The 19,952-nt window shown below is 34.5% G+C and overlaps 1 protein-coding gene and 1 pseudogene across 4 annotated transcripts in view; one reads left to right on the top strand and one right to left on the bottom strand.

The window, feature by feature from the left end:
- Positions 1 to 1,118: 1,118 nt before the first annotated feature.
- Positions 1,119 to 19,952, top strand: part of LOC137806667 (DExH-box ATP-dependent RNA helicase DExH7, chloroplastic) — a 53,732-nt gene continuing 34,898 nt past the window's right edge. For 2 of the 4 annotated variants that reach the window (XR_011080386.1, XM_068606895.1), the window contains exons 1-12: positions 1,119 to 1,461; positions 1,557 to 1,659; positions 1,765 to 1,955; positions 2,116 to 2,172; positions 4,692 to 4,842; positions 4,925 to 5,325; positions 5,925 to 6,143; positions 7,997 to 8,108; positions 8,289 to 8,480; positions 10,640 to 10,719; positions 19,408 to 19,530; positions 19,645 to 19,731. Coding sequence is in view for 2 of the 4 variants with exons in the window: in XM_068606895.1 (XP_068462996.1) it covers positions 1,204 to 1,461; positions 1,557 to 1,659; positions 1,765 to 1,955; positions 2,116 to 2,172; positions 4,692 to 4,842; positions 4,925 to 5,325; positions 5,925 to 6,143; positions 7,997 to 8,108; positions 8,289 to 8,480; positions 10,640 to 10,719; positions 19,408 to 19,530; positions 19,645 to 19,731 (1,974 nt within the window). In the remaining 2 variants the exon portion in view is untranslated. The remainder of the gene's footprint in view (positions 1,462 to 1,556; positions 1,660 to 1,764; positions 1,956 to 2,115; positions 2,173 to 4,691; positions 4,843 to 4,924; positions 5,326 to 5,924; positions 6,144 to 7,996; positions 8,109 to 8,288; positions 8,481 to 10,639; positions 10,720 to 19,407; positions 19,531 to 19,644; positions 19,732 to 19,952) is intronic. The other 2 variants (XR_011080385.1, XM_068606894.1) reach the window with 1 other exon arrangement.
- Positions 3,227 to 3,694, bottom strand: LOC137806668 (small ribosomal subunit protein eS27y-like; annotated as a pseudogene).

Here is a 19,952-nt window from a genome sequence, read left to right on the forward strand (position 1 = left end):
GAAACCTTCAATAAACTTTTTCTACATTCTAGATATCTTATCCTAATCAAATTCTCAAATACTCTTTTCCTAATTAAAAAAAAGTAACTTAAAATGATAATAGATAAAAAGTGTTCTCGTCGGTTGATTTAACCGTTGTTGACCTCAAAGATGGGCGGCGACTCCTCCTCTCACGGTGGTTTATGTGCTCACACTTGGTTATTAGAGAACGACTCCGTTGAAACAGAGGGGACTCTATCTGTTGATTGCACTCCGACGATCAAGTCAGTACTGAGCTAAGGAACAATGAATAAGTAAAACAATTTCAGTGTTAGAAACGACGTACATTTACTAGGGATCTTAACTCCCTTTTATAGGCTATTTTTAGGTTAACTTCCCTGTCCCACGAGGACCTTTCCTCAAGTGAAATTAGGGTTACTAGGAAGACATCCTGTTGTGTGTTGCACAATCTTAGCGCAACCGCCGCACAAGACTTTCCTCTTATGGAGTGCAAAATGTTAACAGTATGACCTCCAGGGTACCAACTCATGCACCAGCGCTGCGAGGCCATCTGTTCTATAGGTGCCTTAGTTATTCATGTGCCATGCATGCAGCTTTCCCTGAAAACCCTAGTGCTCATGGGCCTTGACGCCTCCAGGGAATACTTACTTGTGGTAGACCTGAATGTATTATACACATCATATGCACGAACCCTCCTGTGATTTAGGTCTTTCTTATATCTAGGTGTCAGCTCATTACTATTTATGGGACCCCGCTTACGTGACCCATTATCGCGACCAGATCACCAATGTCCAATGTCCGATGTGAGTGTCTGATGGCGATCTCTAATGCCGATGTCTGAGGTTTGTCCAATACAAAAAGAAATAACAATTACATTTTATTTAAAAAATACAATATTTAATAACTTGTCAATTAAAATTAAATAATAGCAGTTATTTTTTTACTAAATAACGAAGTGAAATAGTCAGTAATGTAATAGTAAATCACACTGACATGACTCTGATTTGATTGAAGAACAATATTCGATTGATCTTAAAAGTTGAGAGTCGAAATTTTAACATTTTAAATTTTAATGATGGATTTTATTAACTGGATAAAAGAAAAAAAAATAAAAATTTAGCCCAACTGGCGAATGGCGCATTGGAAGGGAAAGAAAAACTCAAATGTTTGATCGTGCAAAACACATTTCACATTGAAGTAAAGATGGCGCCGAAAAAGAACAAACAGAATGCAAAGGCGCAATCAGGTCCGAGGCTTCAAATTTCGGCCGAAAATGAGAACCGCCTCCGCCGCCTCTTGCTCAACTCAGGCCGCTCAACTCCTGCGGCTGTCAGTGCCACTGCGACGGACGATACTCTAACCAAGGCCCAAAAGGCAAAGAAGCTCAAAGCCGTTTACGATAAACTTTCTTGCGAAGGTTTCACCAACCATCAAATTGAGCTCGCTCTCTCTGCTCTCAGGGTACGATGCTTCCAATCCATCTTGAGCATGGAACTATGGAATTTCAATTTTTTTTCGACATTAAAATTCATTCTCTGTTTCATTGTAATTTATAGGAAGCTGCTACGTTTGAATTAGCTCTTGATTGGTTATGTTTGAATTTGCCGGGAAATGAACTTCCGCTCAAGTTTTCTACTGGAACATCCAATTATAACGAAGGTGTATTAGTAATCCCTTTTATTATATAAATAATAATAATATTCTTGAGTTCATCCACTTTTTGGACTTTTGGTCGGTGATCATATAACTGTTATGCCTTGTTAGGGGGTTCTGTTGGTGTTATATCAAATCAACCGAACAATTCAACTCCGGCCGTGGATTCATCTATTAGAACTAATGAAGATGCTCCAGAATCATCAGTTTTAATCAAGAGACAGTGGGATGATGATACTTTAGATTCTTGTCTACCATCTCAGGCAGATTGGATCAGACAATACGTGGAGCTACAGGAAGAGGTAATTTGAGTCCGTACATCACTGCCTATGAATGCTTCTTGTAGGTTGTGCTTGAATGTATTAGGTTTTTCGTGTAAATGATAATGGTCTTCCAAGCATAACCTAAAATAGGAATTTGAAATTAATTAATCTGAGAGCCTTAATAATGTGGTATTTGCAGGATGAATCTGATACTTGGGAAGATGACATTTTTATTGGAAATAGAGCCACAAAAAAGGTATTTCTCTCTTTCTTGAAGATTAACAATGCCTAAACATTTTGGATGTTGATCCCAAGCTCAACCCCATCTATTTCCATTGTTTAGTATCCCCTCTGGTCCTTTTTATAATAGAAATACTGAGTGTATTATTTTTGGTCCTAATTACTAGAAAAGTAGACCCATTTGTCTGATGTTTTATTTGGTAAATTCCTTTTATACTCTTATTTTGTGGTGGATTCTATCTTAGCGAGACAGTTACTCATTCTCTCTGCAAGTTGATTTGTTCATCCTTAATGACAATTATTGGAGTAGTTTTTGGCACGAGGAACACCAAATGGACACTTGGTCATGTTGCTTAACAATATAAGCCACAATCATTGGTGGGAAAAAAAGGAGACTTGGAATTAAGAATGATTAACTTAGAACACATTTGGATAAACTTCTCCATAAAGTTGAAATTAGTTTATGTACAAGATGAATATAAAAATTGGGAAAGTTTATACAAGAGAAGTTTAGCAAATTAGCTTGTGCATAAACTAATTTTAACTTACGGAGAAATTAATACTTTTTCTTTTATTTTTCTCTCCTAGAAGTCCTTAATGGAGAAGTTTGTCCAAGCGTACCCTTAGTTTCATTACCTATATATTCCATCCTTTAAATATTTTAGTTCTAAAGGTATTTGTTGCAACTTGCATATCCCATGTTTGTAGACTAAATTATAATATATAAGTAGGGTGTAATCCTCACCTTACAAACCGACGGTTTTTTAAGGTTGAGTTATGCATAAACCCACTCACTAAGATGGTATCAAAGCCATTCAGAGCCTATCATAGTCAAGTTCATTGGGCCATTGTGCCACCCACTATTGGGCTCCTGTTAGGCTACCCACAAAGATCTAATTCCCCACACTTGAGGTGTTCATTCCTCAACGTGAGGGAGTGTGTTAGAGATCCCACATCAACTATGAATATTATAATATATAAGTGGAGTGTAATCCTTACCTTGCAAGTAAAATTTACGAGATTAAGTTAGGCGTAAAATCACTTACCATTAATTTTTTAAAATCCTTAATGTCTTGATAATGTGTGGGCTCAACTCATCCAATATAACAAAATTAACCAAATCATAACTAAGACAAGAGAAGGCAAATATGAAACTTTCCACTCAAACAAAAAAAGATGACGACCTTCAATCTCCCTTCTTCCTAAAGGAGCATCCCTATGTTAGCCTTGCTTGTCCACCAGTTGGCTAGCACAAGACAGTCTTACAGTTCCCACATACAACAACAATTTGAGAGTGGCTAAACACAGTCGTTATGTTAAAGCAACCTGGCACTTAACATCCACGAAGAAAGAGTTTGGGGACTGAACAAGACACTTGAGTTTGTGTTTGTTCTTCTCAATCTTAGCAAGAGGATTTGGCAAATCACTATCATTTTGAAGAACCATATTGGTAAAAGAATTTGGAGGAGCTAAAAAGAGTTTGATTTATGATATTTTTAATTAAAATTAATTGATTTAAGGCTTAATTATGTTTTAAGTACCTTATAAATTTGAGTATTTTCAATTAACTCTATACCAATTTTTTTTTGTTTATTGAGTGCTCAATATTTTTTATTTTCGTTTAAGTATTCTGTCATTTGATTTTTCCGTCAAGGAGACATAGTCATTACTTCTTTCTTCTTGTCTCCAACTTGCATATCAACACGCGCCTCCCTTTCCAATCTCCTCCAACTTGTTAGTGAACTTGCTCTTGAGAGGGAATTAACAGGTTGATCGGTGAGTTGGAGGTGATTGGAAAAGGAAGGAGCAAATTGATTGATGAGTTGGAGACGAGAAGATAAAAGTAATGGTCACGCCATCCTGTAGGCGCCAAAAATCAAATTGCAGGGTACTTATGAAAATAAAAAAATACTTAGAGCATTCAATAGAACAAATTTTTTTAATAGGGACTCAATTTCAAATTTCAAATTTATCAGATACTTAAAACTTAATTAAGTTGTAAGCCTTGATTTAAATGTTTTTCGTTGGTACTAATGAGTTAGTTGTTTGTTTCTTAAAAAAAAAGAGATAAGAGGGAGTATAACTTTTGGTTAGGTATTACAAATTCTAGTTTACACCCATAGTTATAGGTATTCAATAGTCATTTTTTTTTTCGTTTTTACATCATGTTTTGGTTATAGTTGATTCTTGCTTTAATTTCTTATCAATCTAGTAGTTGTTTTTTATTAAATGCATGATAATTTCTACAATAAACGGTTAGGTTCATTGGCTTTTCCTATATGCCATTTTTAATGACATTGAATTGATGGAGCTTCTTACTTTAAGTGGTTATTCACTTAGACAGTAAATTTTTCTGGGTAGTATGATATGCTGATAATCTTATAGGTCTCCATCTTCATTAGAGGATGGAAAGTTCAATATCTTCATATTGTTTGGTTCCTATTAACTGTGGAATTATGTTGTAACATTGTTTATTGCGAAGTTAAGGAGCTTAACCTCTGATTACGAGCTAACCTCTGTCTCTTGTCTCGTTAGCCCTGTGAACCTAGGCCTTATGATGTGATTGCGAAGGAGTATCTTGCTGCAAGATTAGAGGCTACAAAAGCCAAAGAAAAAGGGGAAAAAAAACGCCAGGAGCAGGCAGGCCATATCATCCGTAAACTGAAGCAAGAGTTGGATGCTCTAGGTTAGTTTGATTTCATTTTCTATTTCAATATTTTTTTTGTGAACTGTAATTGTCTCATTTGATTGTTTAATACATTGATCAGGATTATCAGTTGACAATTTGTCCTTAGAACATGAGCATGAAATCAGTTGTAACTTCAAATCTGAGAGAGCATCCACAGGTCATGAGCCTGTTGATTGCTTTAAAGAAAAAACTCCATGTGATATCAAAGGATTGGCTTCTGACGAAACAAAAGTTGATGCAAGTGATCCTGAGAACCATAGCATGGTGGAGCATCTTGTTAAGTCTGGTTCACCACTTGTACCTGTGGAAAAAAATTCAGCTCAAGGGGAGGTTGGAGATGTTGAGCTTGGTGGTTTCTTCTTGGAAGATGATTCATCTAGTGAAATATTACCTCCTGATATTTTGAAAGTACAGAAACAAGAAGAAATTAGAAGACTATCTGAGAAAAATTTGGATAAACTAGAAGGCATTTGGAAGAAGGTAATTTTTAGGCTCTGCATTTGATGTTTCTTGATGAATGGAGTTTAATGCTGTTTGTGTTTTCCGGTTGCTCTCAAAAGTTTGAGGAAATGCAATAATTGTGTATAGGTAGAGAGAGGGAGGGGGAAAATTCACGCATGGATATTTGTTTCAAATAAAGTTAATATATCAATCAAGGTGGATGGGATATTTTCATTGATTTTCATGCTATATACCTTTATGCATATAGTTTTTCGATTTTTGAAACCAGTAAAATGCCATAAGAACTTACATATAAATTTAAAACTCTTGATTTGGGATACGATTAGATATTTGGCTTTTGGTGAAAATCAAAATGTGATTTCACTGACATTTATGATTAGGAACTCTGCAGGTTTGCTCCACTGATTTTCTCTTTTGCTTAGGAAGATTCCTTAATCTTACCTTCCTTTCCTTGTAATCTTTTTCCTCTTCAGCTTAGTGAATTCTCCTTCATAAAATAGTGATTTTGAAATAACTATGTTGTTTCTTAGAATTAGGTGGTCAACATTTTTTGTGTTTGTTCTTGCTATGATCTGACAGTAGTTATTTCCTGCATGTTATAATTTTCATACTGTTAGGGGGACCCTCAAAAGATTCCAAAGGCTGTCCTTCATCAACTATGCCAGAAATCAGGGTGGGAGGCTCCAAAGTTCGATAAAATTGTTGGTAGAGGAAAGAGTTTCTCTTATACTGTAAGTATATTGCGTAAAGCCAGTGGGAGGGGCAAAAATCGAAAAGCTGGGGGATTGGTCACACTTCAGTTGCCTGATCAAAATGAAACTGTTGAATCTGCTGAGGTGAGTCATCAAAATCAAAATGAAGTTGCCTTAAGCTTGTCATCTCCATGCTTCTGTAGATATAGAAGGTTTTTTTGGGTACTTGAGAGGGATCAGAACTTATTTTGTTAGGCAACTTTTTCTTTTTTGTTTTTTTCTGGCATGAAATATAGGTTGTCTGTAGGTAAAATTTCAGAAGGTCAAGTAGATTGAACTCTATACTCTAAACTCTCTCTCTCTCTCTCTCTCTATATATATATATATGTATTAATAGAAAACAGTATAAAAAATAGAAGAAAGAGAAATATATATTGATGATTTCTGTGGACTGAGAATGAGTTCTTTTTTCAAGGTAATTTCTGGAACTGTCAAGGAATTGAAATGACAATGTAACAGAGCAACATTTCTCGCAAAATGATGAAACAGAGAAGAAGAAATTTCCCAAGTCTGAGAGACCACTTTCCTAATCAGTTAAAACCTCCCATTTTCATTCCCCCATTTTGATTACCCTCACTGCCTAATAATGCTTTCTTGCATGATTCCTGAATAGGTCCTGCAATTCCCCTATATCACATGTCCATTCTGTTATGTTTTTCATTCTGTTGTCCCTTCCCTCTAATTCAGTTGCTACCTGTCCCTCTCCACCTTCACCCAAGAATCTAGAGGGTCCTGAAGCCCATTTATTTCCTTCACCCCTTCCTCTTTTTTCCTTACCTTCTATAGACATGTAAATTGTGCCTATTGTGTGTGTGGAAAGGGGAGGATGGGGGAAGATCATGATGTTTTGTTTGATATAAGCAGAATAGTCAAGTGCAACATGGAAGTGGATGCGCCCCAAACAGGTTATAGTGGGAGGGTGGGTGGGAGATATGTTGATCCTTAAGTAGATTTACATAACATAATGTATATAATATATTTTGTTAAACTAAGAAAGAAAATTTCCTAATGTGCTTGAGTGTTTTCTCTATCGGGTAATTGATTGATTTATAATAAAAAAAGAATGATTACAAAATCATAAATAACTATTGGGTAATTGATTGCCATCCTTACTTCAAACCTTTTTTCCTTGTAGGGAATTATTCATTAAACTTCATTTGTTAACACACTATAACAAAATAGTGTTGCTGAATGCAAATTTTGTCAACTAGTTGAGACAAATCACACCCTTTCTACGTCACTATCAAATTCCATTTCACTTCTAGAGTGACACACCTCCCACAATCTATTATTTAATCAATTGGGTGTTTGTTTCTTCTAAATAATAAGACTTTGTACTATATCTTGTACTGTATATTTAATAGTAATTATTCTTATGGTATTTAGTGGCTCATATTCCATGTCCATAGTCTAGTTCAAACAAAATACTTAGTACTAGTTAAATGGTTCTTGGGCATTGAGGTTGTTATATCCTGTTTGGGCCCTTCCATTTCCCAGAGAAAGTATGTCTAGATATAACAACCTATACTGAGCTTGTATCTTAACACCTCTTTATAGGGTGTGATTTGGGTGTTGCTCATGCTTGTTAAAAAAGAAATTTTTTAATTGGAGGACCAAAAGAAACATTGCCCCAACTTGGAGGACTAAAAACATATATAAGCATTTAATAAATTTTCAAAAAACCATGTGACTCAATTAAATCCACGTGGCAAACGCTAAGTAAACCAGCGTTTGCCACATCATCAACATCATGAACATTGTCTAATCTTAGGACTAAAAATTGCATTTCGCAAAAGGAAGTGAAATTTTTTAACTAGAGGACCAAAAGAAAGTGCTCCAATTTGGTGGACTAAAACATATTTAAGACATAAAATTATATGTTAACAAATTCTTGTTATCTTTCCTTACATTGTTTGCAAATCTTTACCTGATTTCAGGATGCACAGAATAAAGTGGCAGCATATGCATTGTACAAACTGTTTCCTGAGATCCCAGTTCATCTCACAATTTCAGAACCTTATGCATTTCTTATTCTGAAGTGGATGGAAGGTTGCTTTTTTTTATCTAATCAATTTTTTGTTTGTAAATAATTAGTTGTATACATTTTATTGCTTGAAAACTTTAATTTTTATCAATCTCTAATATAAGTATTATCAAGCTATTGGTGTTAGGTATTTAACCATATATACGAAGTTTTGTATAGAAGATATGACATTTCATAACTTACAGGGGAATCATCAAGCAATCTAGAAGACAGTGAGAAAGATCATAGATCAGGTTTTGTGGATTCGTTATTAAAGGATAATAGTTCTGGTGCAACTGCATGTTTTGATGTTACAGATTATAAGTCTCCCCAAAACTTTGATGAACTCTATGAAAATAAATGTTCAACCATTGCCCATCATCAACAATTTGCTCAAAGTAGGTTCATCCATGTCTTATTTAATATAATTTTGAATTTTATTCCCATTCTTTTCTGTTTATACCATGTTTCCTGTTTTCTGAAGTTTAAATAGGAAAAAAGTGAAAACAAAGAATGATAAAAGAAAATTAAAAAAAGTTGTCACTCTTTGCTTTATATTTTTGAAAACTTGAAAGAAAGTGCATGCAGAAATAATTTTCTTAAACCAAATGGCTCTTTAAGATTTTGAAATACATTTATTTCTTTGGCTGCCTTTATGTTTAAATTCTTTCTGTTGTGATTTGCAACCATTTATTAGTGTTTTAGTACTTTGTAAAAGAAAGCCTTTGGGAAATATGCTCACTATTAGGAAGGGTATTGTAGAAGGAACTTTATTAGTGCTTTGATGGAGTATATTATCTGTTAATGATCCTTTAAATCCTGACGGTTTTTATTCTGAACTAGCTTTTATAATCTTAAGATGTTAGATGGGGCACAGTAGACAGGTCAATGTGAATTGTGGTTCATGAGTCAAGATGCTTTAGCCTGACTAACAGTTGGCGGGGTTGGTCAAAAGTTGGCTCATTTTTTTCATGTTAAAATGAGTTGGCTCCCTTAATCCATGGGTCAAAGTAGGTTGAAGTTTGGTTGACCCACTTAACCCACTTTTCTTTTTTTCATAAAATTGGGGTTATAAAGTTTGGAACGGTAATATTTGCATCATTATAATGGTTTTTTATTCTTTTTCCTGTTTTCCTCACTAGTTTTCCTTCTTTTTTTTTGTATGTTTTAGGAGAACCAACCAACTTTTAGGAGAAAGAGAGATAGGAGTAAAGAGAAGAAAAGAAAAGTATGTGAGGATTGAGAAAATTTAAATCTAATTCATGAAAACTGTGATTACAACAGATAGCTATATCTAGTTCTAAGTGTGATACAATTCTGAGTCAGCACTGTAACCACCTGTAGCTAACTTGTAATCTGTAACTAACTAAAATAGAAAAGCTAAACAGAATGTAATGTAATTATGTAACTACATTGAAATGAAAGAAAATGTAAAATATGCATTAATCTGAATACACAGCTTATACAATATCTCTAATACAAACCTATGGTAGGTTGAACCAGGTTATGTTTTTTTTCTAGCTCATTAGAAAGGTGAACCAGGTTGGGTTGACTCTCCTTTTCGCATCCTGTGGTGAGCCAACATAAGTGAGTTAGGTTGAGTTACTATGACAACTCTAGGACATGCGCATGATTTTTTATATTATTTATTTAACATGTTCCTATCTCTAGCTGCTTGGGCTTAAATATTGGATAAAAAACAGACTTATCTATCTTGTGCATGTTGGAAATAGGAGCTGTTGTAAATTCAATTCTGAAAGAAAACCACCTTTATTAATACTTGACATCACATATTAACTTAATGGGGGAAAATTATTATGATGAAAATGCCCTTTCTAAAAGAAATCTAACACTGTTTTCTTCAAAAAAGGTGATGAATGGCACTTGATTAATTCTCGTAAAGCATCCACATCCTTGAATCCTAAATGCTAATTTGGGGTTGTTTGATTTTAATACCATCACCATGATATATGATTGTCATAGTAACTACATGTAAAAGCTGCCTAGCCATTTTTGGCAACGTGCATTACATTGGTTGGTAAATTGTATGGTTTGGCTAAATACATCAACTTTAGTTGAAAGATCATTACAAACCCAATACTCAATAATGTCATCTGATTTTGTATAGTAATTAAATAGTGTTTAGTATAACAAATAGAATATGTTTAGAAAAGGTATAGATGTGCTGATAGGTTAGCTACTTTTGGTCTTTTGATATGTTTACTTGGTGGGAGCATATGCCTACTATTGTGAGTCATGAGTTTGTTAGATATAGACTCAGTCTATCTAACTTTAAGTTTTCATAGTGGGTTTGGTTTGGTCCGCCCACTATCATGTATTTTGTTTTTTTTTTATTTCTTTTCATAGACTTCTTGGTGTGCTGCAAATGGTTGATACAGGTTGAGATACTGACTTCGTATAATGATGGTTTTGCACACCTTTAATGAAAAATGATTTGTTGATAAAGTCCTAGTGGTTAATGCTTATTTTTTTCCTTATACATGTAATTGTTTCTTTTTTAGTTTCTCCTTCATGAAATTAGTGTTCCATTGTATAGGAGAAACCTATATCAAGGAAATGGAGAGTGGTGATTTGAGACAGGAGCAATATATTAAAATGAGAACACCAAGATACCAGGTTTGAGCATATTTTTGTATTTTGACTTTTGGCTTTGTCACTTTTTGGAAGCTGTATAGCATTATTGTAAAGAGTATATTATTAGGATAAACATATCCTTAATACGTCAATAATAATTAGGAAAAAATATCTTTTGGATTTTCGTATTCATTTTAACATATTTTTGTTTCCTTATTTAAGAAAAATTTATTGTTACAAACATAGATGACAAGAATCTAATTGGTGTGTGATAGTTATTATTAAAATAATTTTTTATTTTCTTTCAAAGTTAAAGTTAGTATCAGAACTCACAATTTTGGGAGTTTTGTTTCCATTGCCACATTAAACGTCGCTACTACCACTGTTGACCACCATTGTCGAGGTCAATGGTGGCCAAAATAGTTTGCCCCACTTTGATGATCACAACACAAACAATTGCGTTATCAATGCAGTTGCCACAATATTAGTGATGTACATATTCAATTATTCAACTGGATGGTGGGTGTTGACTTTTTTGTTTTCTATTATGGTTGTGTAAGCTATTTAGAGTATATATACTCTGCTTGTGTAGTCTTTATGTACAAGTGAAATAATATTTAGGTCTTTTGTTAATTTTTTTTCTTCTGTTTTTTCTTCATATCAAAATTTTGATATGGTATTAGAGCCTATCCTAGCCAGGTTTGTTGGGCTTATTGTGCCACATGCTTTCGGGTTGCTATTGTTTCACCCACAAATATCTAGTCTCACACTTGAGATGTAGATGTCTCTTTGTGAGGGGGTGTGTTAGAGATCTCACATTGAGTAGAGATAAGGCTAATTTACAGTATATAAGTGGAGGCAATCCTCACCTTACAAGCCAACTTTGTAAGGATGAGTTAGGCTTAAACTCACTTCCTAATATGGTATCAAGAGCCAAATATTGGTCTGCAATGGTTAGTTCAAGCTCGCTCCCATCTGCTTCCTTGTTTTTTCCCAATTCTATAGCTGAAAAACTTTATGATGCCAATTATTTCCATAAAAAACAAGTTGAACCCGTTATAAGTCACATAAACTTCATAGATTTGTTGTAAATTCTGTGATTCCTCCATGTTTCCTTTTTGACGATGATCGTGCCTTTGGAACAATTAATCCAGCTATGAAGAATGGGAAGTCCAAGATCAAATCTTGCTTTCTTGGCTTCTATCAACTCTCTCAAAGTCTCTTTTGTCTCGTGTTCTTGGAGTTGTTCACTCTTATCAGGTGTGGGAACATATTCATGATTTCTTCTTTCCCTAAACCAAGGTGTGTTCTAGATAGCTTTGCAATGATCTTTTTGCCCACTAACAAGACTATGCGTGAATTCTTGGGACAAAGTAAGTCCATTGCAGTTGAACTTGCTGGAATCGGATGTCCTGTCAAGCATGATGAATATGTTGATGCTATTCTTGATGGTCTTCTACAAGAATATGCTTTAGTTATTTTTGTTATTGAAAGCAAATTTGAAACACCTCCTATCATAGAAGTTGAGGCTCTTCATCTTGCCCATGAATCCCACTTAGAGGAAATTTTCCCCTCCTTCGATAAACTACTCAGTCCTATGAAAATCCAACCTCTTCAAGCTTGCAAGTTCGCAACAATTTTTGTGGAAAATTTAGCCACTCTTCCTTTTTTGATTGTGGTGCTCGAAGCCACGGTGGTTGTGGTCGATAATTGGACAACGTTCAATGTTGATTTGTCTTTAATATGGACACACTTTTAGTATTTGTTACTATCATGCTGATTCATCGTATCAACCTCCTGAATTTGTTGTCCTATATGACCTTACTATGAATCAACCTCTGCAGTTTTCTACTAGTAAGTCTAACCCACCTTCTAAATCAAACATCTGGTCAATCCTACTTGTCTTTGTAACAACTCGAAATTACCCAAGTGCTATGATAACTAATTCATCAGCCCAAGAAATGGTAATTCCAATTGGATACTCAATTTAGGAGCCTCTTTTCATGTGGCAGGCAAATCACAAAATATTCAATAGTTTAATCACTTTGAAGGGCCTGATGAAATTTATATTGGTAATGGTGAAGGTCTTAAAGTTCATGGTTTTGTTCTTCTTGTCTCAAAAACCCTACAAATCCTAATTTCTCACTTTACTTACACAATTTATTGAATGTCCCTTCAATTACCAAAAAACTTACTTAGTGTCAGTAAATTTGCTCTTGATTATGTTGTTAATTTTTAGTTTTTTCCTTACTATTGTAATGTTAAATCATAGGCAACCAAAGAAGTCCTTCTTCGAGGCACCGTTGGAATTGATGGTCTATACTCCTTCCCTAATCTCAAGATTCAGGATTGTTCATCTCAAGCTATGTCAAAGATTTCTTAATTTTACCGTACTACCTCCAGTTCAGTTGTTACATCCGATTTTGTTGTAACAAATATATTCGAATCTAGCAATTTGTGGCATGCTAGATTTGGTCATCTAGATGCTAATGTGTTGAAACATGTTATGACTCATTGTAAAATAAATCCATCTAATAAAAATGTGGATTTTTGTTCATCTTGTTGTGTTGGAAAATCTCATGGAGTACCTTGCTCTTTGTCTGAGACTGTGTATAATTCATCTTTTGAGTTGTTTTTAGTGATCTTTGGGGGTCTTCATATATTCTATCTAACAATGTATATTTGTACTGTGTCCTTCGTTGATGCTTTTTCAAGATTTAATTGGTTGTATCCTCTAAAACTTTAATATGAAGCTTTTACTGTTTTTTAGAATTGTAAGTCCATGGTTGAACTTTTTAGTTTGATACCAATATTAAAAGTGTACAAACTAATTTGGGAGTTAATTCCGGTCCTTTAAAGTGGATTTTAAGGCGTACCCAACCTCATAAAACTGACTTGTAAGGTGATATTTGCAACCATTTATTTACTATAATTTGGCCATATCTTTAGTCAATGTGAGATCTGGACATCTCGAGTAGGGGACTAGATGCTTGATGGTCTAGTAGACGTTTGATAATGTGTGATACGATAGTCCTAACAAACCTTGCTAGAATAAGCTTTGATACCATTTTAGAAAGTGAACTTTAAACCTAAAGTTGAAAGATATAGATGGAATGTATTTCTGATCTTTCTTACAAATGTGAGTACAGTCTCTATTTATAGACTGTTTTACAACTTAATTAAAGAAAGAAATAATAGGTAATGAAAGCCAGAAATAATGAGTGTTTAAAGATGTACAAATAAAATAAAATAAAATAAAATCACTAACAAATCTGTCCTAATAAATATAGAATGGAATTTGCACTTAATTATAGCATAATTCTCCTGACTATACAACACTCCCCCTCAAGTTGGTAAATGTATATCTATCATTCCTAGCTTGCAAGTAAGATCTTCAAATTGTTTTGTGGGAAGTCCCTTAGTAAACATATCTGCCAATTGAAGTCTTAAAGGGATGTACTCAATGGCTATAAGACCATCATCCAACTTCTCCTTATTAAAGTGTCGGTCTATCTCTACGTGCTTTGTTCGATCATGTTGAACTGGATTGTGTGCAATATTGATAGCAAACTTATTATCACACGCCAAGCCCATAGGAGCTTCATATTTTAAAATTAGGTCATCAAGTATGATCTTCATCCATAATAGTTCACACACCCCTTGAGCCATGACTCTAAATTCTGCCTTTGCACTTGATCTTGCAACTACATTTTGCTTCTTGCTCCTCCATGTCACCAGATTTCCACCCAAGAACATGCAGTAGCCTGTGGTGGATCTCCTATCAACAATCGATCCTGCATAGTCAACATCAGTATATACTTTCATGGATAAGTTTTCCCCCTTTTTGAATAGTAATCCTTTTTTTGGAGAGGCTTTTAAGTACTGAATAATTCTATCTACTGCTTGCAAGTGTCTTTCTCTTGGATCATTCATAAATTGACTAACCACACTAACTGCATAGGCTATGTTTGGCCTAGTGTGTGATAGATAAATGAGTTTTCCCACAAGTCTTTGATATTGTGTCTTCTCCACTTTTGGGTTTTCCTTATCATTCCCAATCCTATGATTTTGCTCTATTGGCACTCCAGTGGTCTTACAACCCAACTTACCTGTCTCTTTGAGAAGATCAAGGATGTATTTCCTTTGAGAAATAAAGATGCCTTGTCTTGAGTAAGCAACCTCTATCCCAAGGAAGTACTTCAGCTTCCCAAGATCTTTCATCTCAAATTGAGCAGCTAGTCTCTCCCTCAAATTTTGTTTTTCAATCTCATCATCACCTGTAATAAAGTTGAAAGAAATAGATGGAATGTATTTCTGATATGTCTTACAAATGTGATTACAGTCTTCTATTTATAGACTGTTTTACAACCTAATTAAGGAAAGAAATAATAGGTAATGAAAGCAAAAAATAATGGGTGTTTAAAGCTGTACAAATCAAATAAAATCAAATCACTAACAAATCTGTCCTAATAAATATAGAATGGAATTTGCACTTAATTACAACATAATTCTCCTGATTATGCAACACCTAACATAACCTTATAAAACTGAGTTGTAAGGTATGGTTTATATCCGTTTATATACTATAATTTGGTTATATCTTTAGTCGATGTGGAATATATTCAATACTATTGGCCTTATGTCTCAGTGTGCTTGGATCCTTGATTCAGAAGCATCTAATCACATGACTACCTTTCTCATGCTCTTCAATTCCCAAACATGGCTTCATCATAAAAGACTTGGGCATTCCTCTTTGAACATAATTAAATACTTGTTCCCTTATTTGTTTACTGAAGAGTTTGTTTGGTCTTTCAAATGTGATATTTGTTGTGAAAAACATCATTATGCATCTTAACCCATGATGGTATTGTTCATGAACTAACATGCGTTAGCACTTTACAACAAAATGGGGTTACAAAAAGGAAGAATCGTCATCTTCTAGAAGTAGTTAGAACTTAGAGCCCTCCTTTTTCAAATGTTTGTGCCCAAAACCTACTAGAAATAAGTTATGTTAACTGTCACATACCTCATCAAATAGTTACCCACTTGTGACTTAAATTATGTTATTCTTATTGGGTTTTTGTTGTTTTTTGTTCCCTTTACCCCCTTAGTGTCGAGTCTTTGGATGTGCTGGTTTTGTTCACTTTCATAATCCTAATAACAGGAAATTAGATCCTAAAGCTTATAAATGTGTATTTTATCCTCCAATAAAAGTGGATGCTAAGTTTATCATTCCAAGAATTTTTGTCTTTATCATCATGGGTGTAATCTTTCATGAACAAAATCCCTTTTTGTTAATCTTCCGCTTTATGGGAAGAAAACACTTGAATTTTCAATACTTGAGAAAATGATATATTGGGAGCTGGAAAGAGGTTGCTCTTTGGTGGTTATATACCTATATACATAAGTTTTGTCATACAATAGTGACAAAGCAAAGAGTAAAAGACAAGTAATCCTAGGTGCAAATAAGTATTACCTGTTGCATAATCAGGAGAATTATGCTCTAATTAAGTGCCTATTCCATTTTATATTTATTAGGACAGATTTGTTAGTGATTTGATTTGATTTGATTTGTACAGCTTTAAACAACCATTATAATTGTCTTTCATTACCTATTATTTTTTTCCTTAATTAGGTTGTAAAACAGTCTATAAATAGAGACTGTAATCACATTTGTAATACACATCAGAAATACATTCCATCTATTTCTTTCTATTCCTTTCAACTTGGTATCAGAGCCATTTCGAGCCTATCCTAGCGAGTGTTTGTGTTGGGCCTATCGTGCCACCCGCTATCGGGCCGCTATCGGGCCGCTATCGGACCACCCATAATATATAGTCCCACGCACGAGTTGGCAGTCTCGGCGTGAGGGGGTGTGTTGGAGATCCCACATCGACTAGAGATTAGAGCCTTTCATTGTATATAAGTGGGTGCAAACCTCATCCCCATGAGTCGGTTTTATGGAGTTGAGTTAGGCTTAAAGTCCACTTCGTAATACTACCAAAAAAACAACTTTTGAATAAAGCTTATTTAGCCTACTCTGTACCTATTCTAACACGCCCCCTCCAAATCAGGGCTTGTTGCTACTCAGGATAATCAAGTACTTTTGTCACAGTTTTAGGAATAGTAATAGAAGATATAGAGGAAATAGAAAAGAAGTACGAAGGACACAACATGTACTAGCTAAGAAAAATTGTAAATAGGATGTGGATTACGGGTAGAGTGAGTACTTTTTCGGATAACATTGCACCAACTCAAGTCATCATTATCAGGAGCCATGAATATTGAGTAATGACTGAGAATGACTTGATAAAGGACTCACATTGGAGCATTGGAGTAGTTGATAGGTGATAAGAGGTGGTAGTGATGGTTTGGGTGGATTTTGTATGGCATTTTAGATATCAAGAACAAGACGAGCAACATACTCAACCAATGGTGCCATAAGGGCATGGTTAACATAACCAATATCCTTTACAACAATCCAATCAGTATTACCAAAGGTGCTAATATACAATGGCTAATGTGGTATAGTAAAAGAGATGCATAGACCACAATGTAGAGTACCTTTAAGATATATTGGGATGCATTTAACAACAACTCAATGAGATTTCGTAGGAGCAGACTCAAAATGACACACTTCGTAAACAAATGAACATATATCTCATCTAGTAATAGTAATATACTGAAGAGCGCAACAATAGACCTATAAAAAGATGGGTCAAGAAGAAAATCAGCACCCTGTGTTGATAGTTTAGAACCAGAAACCATAGGAGAAGATATAGGATTAGGTTCAAGCATATTTTTTTTTGGCAAGAATATCTTTTATATGTTTTGTTTGTGGCATAGCTAGAGCCGTTGGACTGTGGTGGACTTCAATGTCAAGAGAATGATCCAAGGAATGCATCTGTTTGAGAGAAAAGAAACAGTCAAGTTTATTAATAAGATGCAAAACAAGAGATATAGAGTTTCCCATTATAATGATATCAACATATAGACAAGTAAGTACATAATACGTTTTTTATGAAATAAATAAATAGAGATGGATCACAATTTATTGTGTTTAAAACCAAAGTCTAGTAAGGTAGTTTCGAGTCTCTTAAACCTAAACCAAGCTCGCGGAGCTTGCTTTTAAGACCATAAATGGCTTTCTGAAGCCTGAAAACTTGAGAAGTGGAATTTATATTTGAGCTCTAGCAACAACAAAATTCAGTTTATTGAAAAGGGGAAATTTGGTCAATATTGTTGTGTTGAATCTGCTGATCAAGAAGATGGGTAGAAGTAGTAGATGAAACTTGAACAATAATAAGAGAATTTTGATTATTTTTTTGTATTTTTATACAGCCAATTCTTATGCAATAATAAAACCCTCAACTTCCTCAATAGTAATAACATCAGATTCGCTATTAACAAGAGTTATAACAATATCATATTCTTGGGGAAGACCTTCAAGAATCAAATCCAAATATTCTTTTAACGCAACTGGTTCTCTAACTGAACGAAGACAATCAATAAGAGACTTAATATGAGAAAGAAGCCTAATAAGCATGCAATTATCTAAAGAAGAATGATGTAACTCAAAGCGGAAGTATCTAGCCTTTCTCCTAGTCTTATGAAGAAAATAGGCATGCATTTTGTCCCAAACTTCATATGAACTAGCACAGCCAAGAATACATGATAAGATAAAACTGGAAAGGGAAGACCTAAGTCACACAATAAGCATACCAACTATTTTTTCCCAAGAAAGAGACGTTGGGTTAACATGTTTAACATCACAATATTCTTTGCAAGAAACTGCGATGATTCTTAAGGAGAAAGTGCAAACTGTCACTAACAATGCTCCTTAATGACAGGTTCAACCTGTTGATGCCACATCCAAAGTTTTTTTTTTTATCTTCAAGCTTCTCTGTAATTTGATTGGAGAATGTGACAGGTACATTGGTAGGAACAAATGAACAAGAGTTTTCTTGAGGAGGAGGGTTTCGATTGGAGGTGGATTAGTAGAGGTTAAGGGTGGAACAGCTATTGAATTTGTTGTAATGACCGGAAGTTTGTTAGATCTAGAGCTCTAAAAGAATGACTCTGTAACTTCTTTTTTTGTAATCACAAGTTAATTAATAAAATCATTCAATTCATTTTGTTTGTAAATACTTTGAAATCCTACTTTGCTTCTTAGAGCTAATCAAAGTCATAGCAATGACAATCGATCCTAATTCTTCTACCCAAAAGTCTTTAATTTGTTCATCCATGTACCCAAAACCTAAATTCTTTCTCTCTGTTTCTCTCTCTCACTGGTTAGTTATCTCCTTTGGTTAGCATGGCAAGAACTGATGTCTTGATTGCTTATTCATATAGGCTAAGGCTATGCTTTAGCAAGAAGAAACTTTGAAAAATTTAAGCTTTTAGCTAAAGGTACAAGATTGGTTTTATTTGTTTTCCCAACTTGTCATGCAATATTCTAGTATACAATGCATCTTTCAAATTTTCCTTGTGCAAAAGCCCAATATAATATGGGAATTGGGATCACAAGGATTGATGCAATTTCAAGAATCAAATACTTGAAGCTCAGGCTATGATGTGGAAGCTTATAAAAGGTTCTATATGTATTAATGTATAATATGTGTAGTAAATGATAGCCAAAAAATATTTCGTAAGATTTTCAGAACAATTGACTTATTCTATACGGAAATGGAAAATTAATCAATTCTGAGCTGGATAATTTATCTACTTCAGGATATGCTGAATCTCAGAGCTACTCTTCCTATTGCAGCTCGGAAGGGTGACATATTGCAATTGATGAAGGAACATGATGTACTTGTTGTTTGCGGAGAAACAGGCTCAGGAAAAACAACTCAGGTAACACATCAACTACAATTTGTGATATTTTTCATCCTGTATTTTCTAAAATTCTTGTTTTCTGTCATTTGTCAGTGCATGCACAGTTTCCTTTCTGACTGCCATTTAATGTAGGTTCCACAATTTATATTGGATGACATGATTGAGTCAGGACATGGTGGATACTGTAATATTATTTGCACACAACCACGGAGAATAGCGGTAGGTTCAATATATTGTGCTCACATATTTGTCAATATATACAATATCTACAATAGTTTTCAGCTGTAGTTGGTAGTCTTCTGTCGCATATTATTAATGAATAGGTATTTACTCGTTACATTGGTTCCTTCCCTACGTGCATGTGCGGGCATGTTTTTCCTGGTCATCAAGGTTTGACGAGGAATACTGCGTTTTGAATTTTCTTACTGACTGTACACTTG

Source organism: Phaseolus vulgaris, chromosome 3 (genome assembly GCF_000499845.2).
Source record: "Phaseolus vulgaris cultivar G19833 chromosome 3, P. vulgaris v2.0, whole genome shotgun sequence".
Lineage (NCBI taxonomy): Eukaryota > Viridiplantae > Streptophyta > Magnoliopsida > Fabales > Fabaceae > Phaseolus > Phaseolus vulgaris.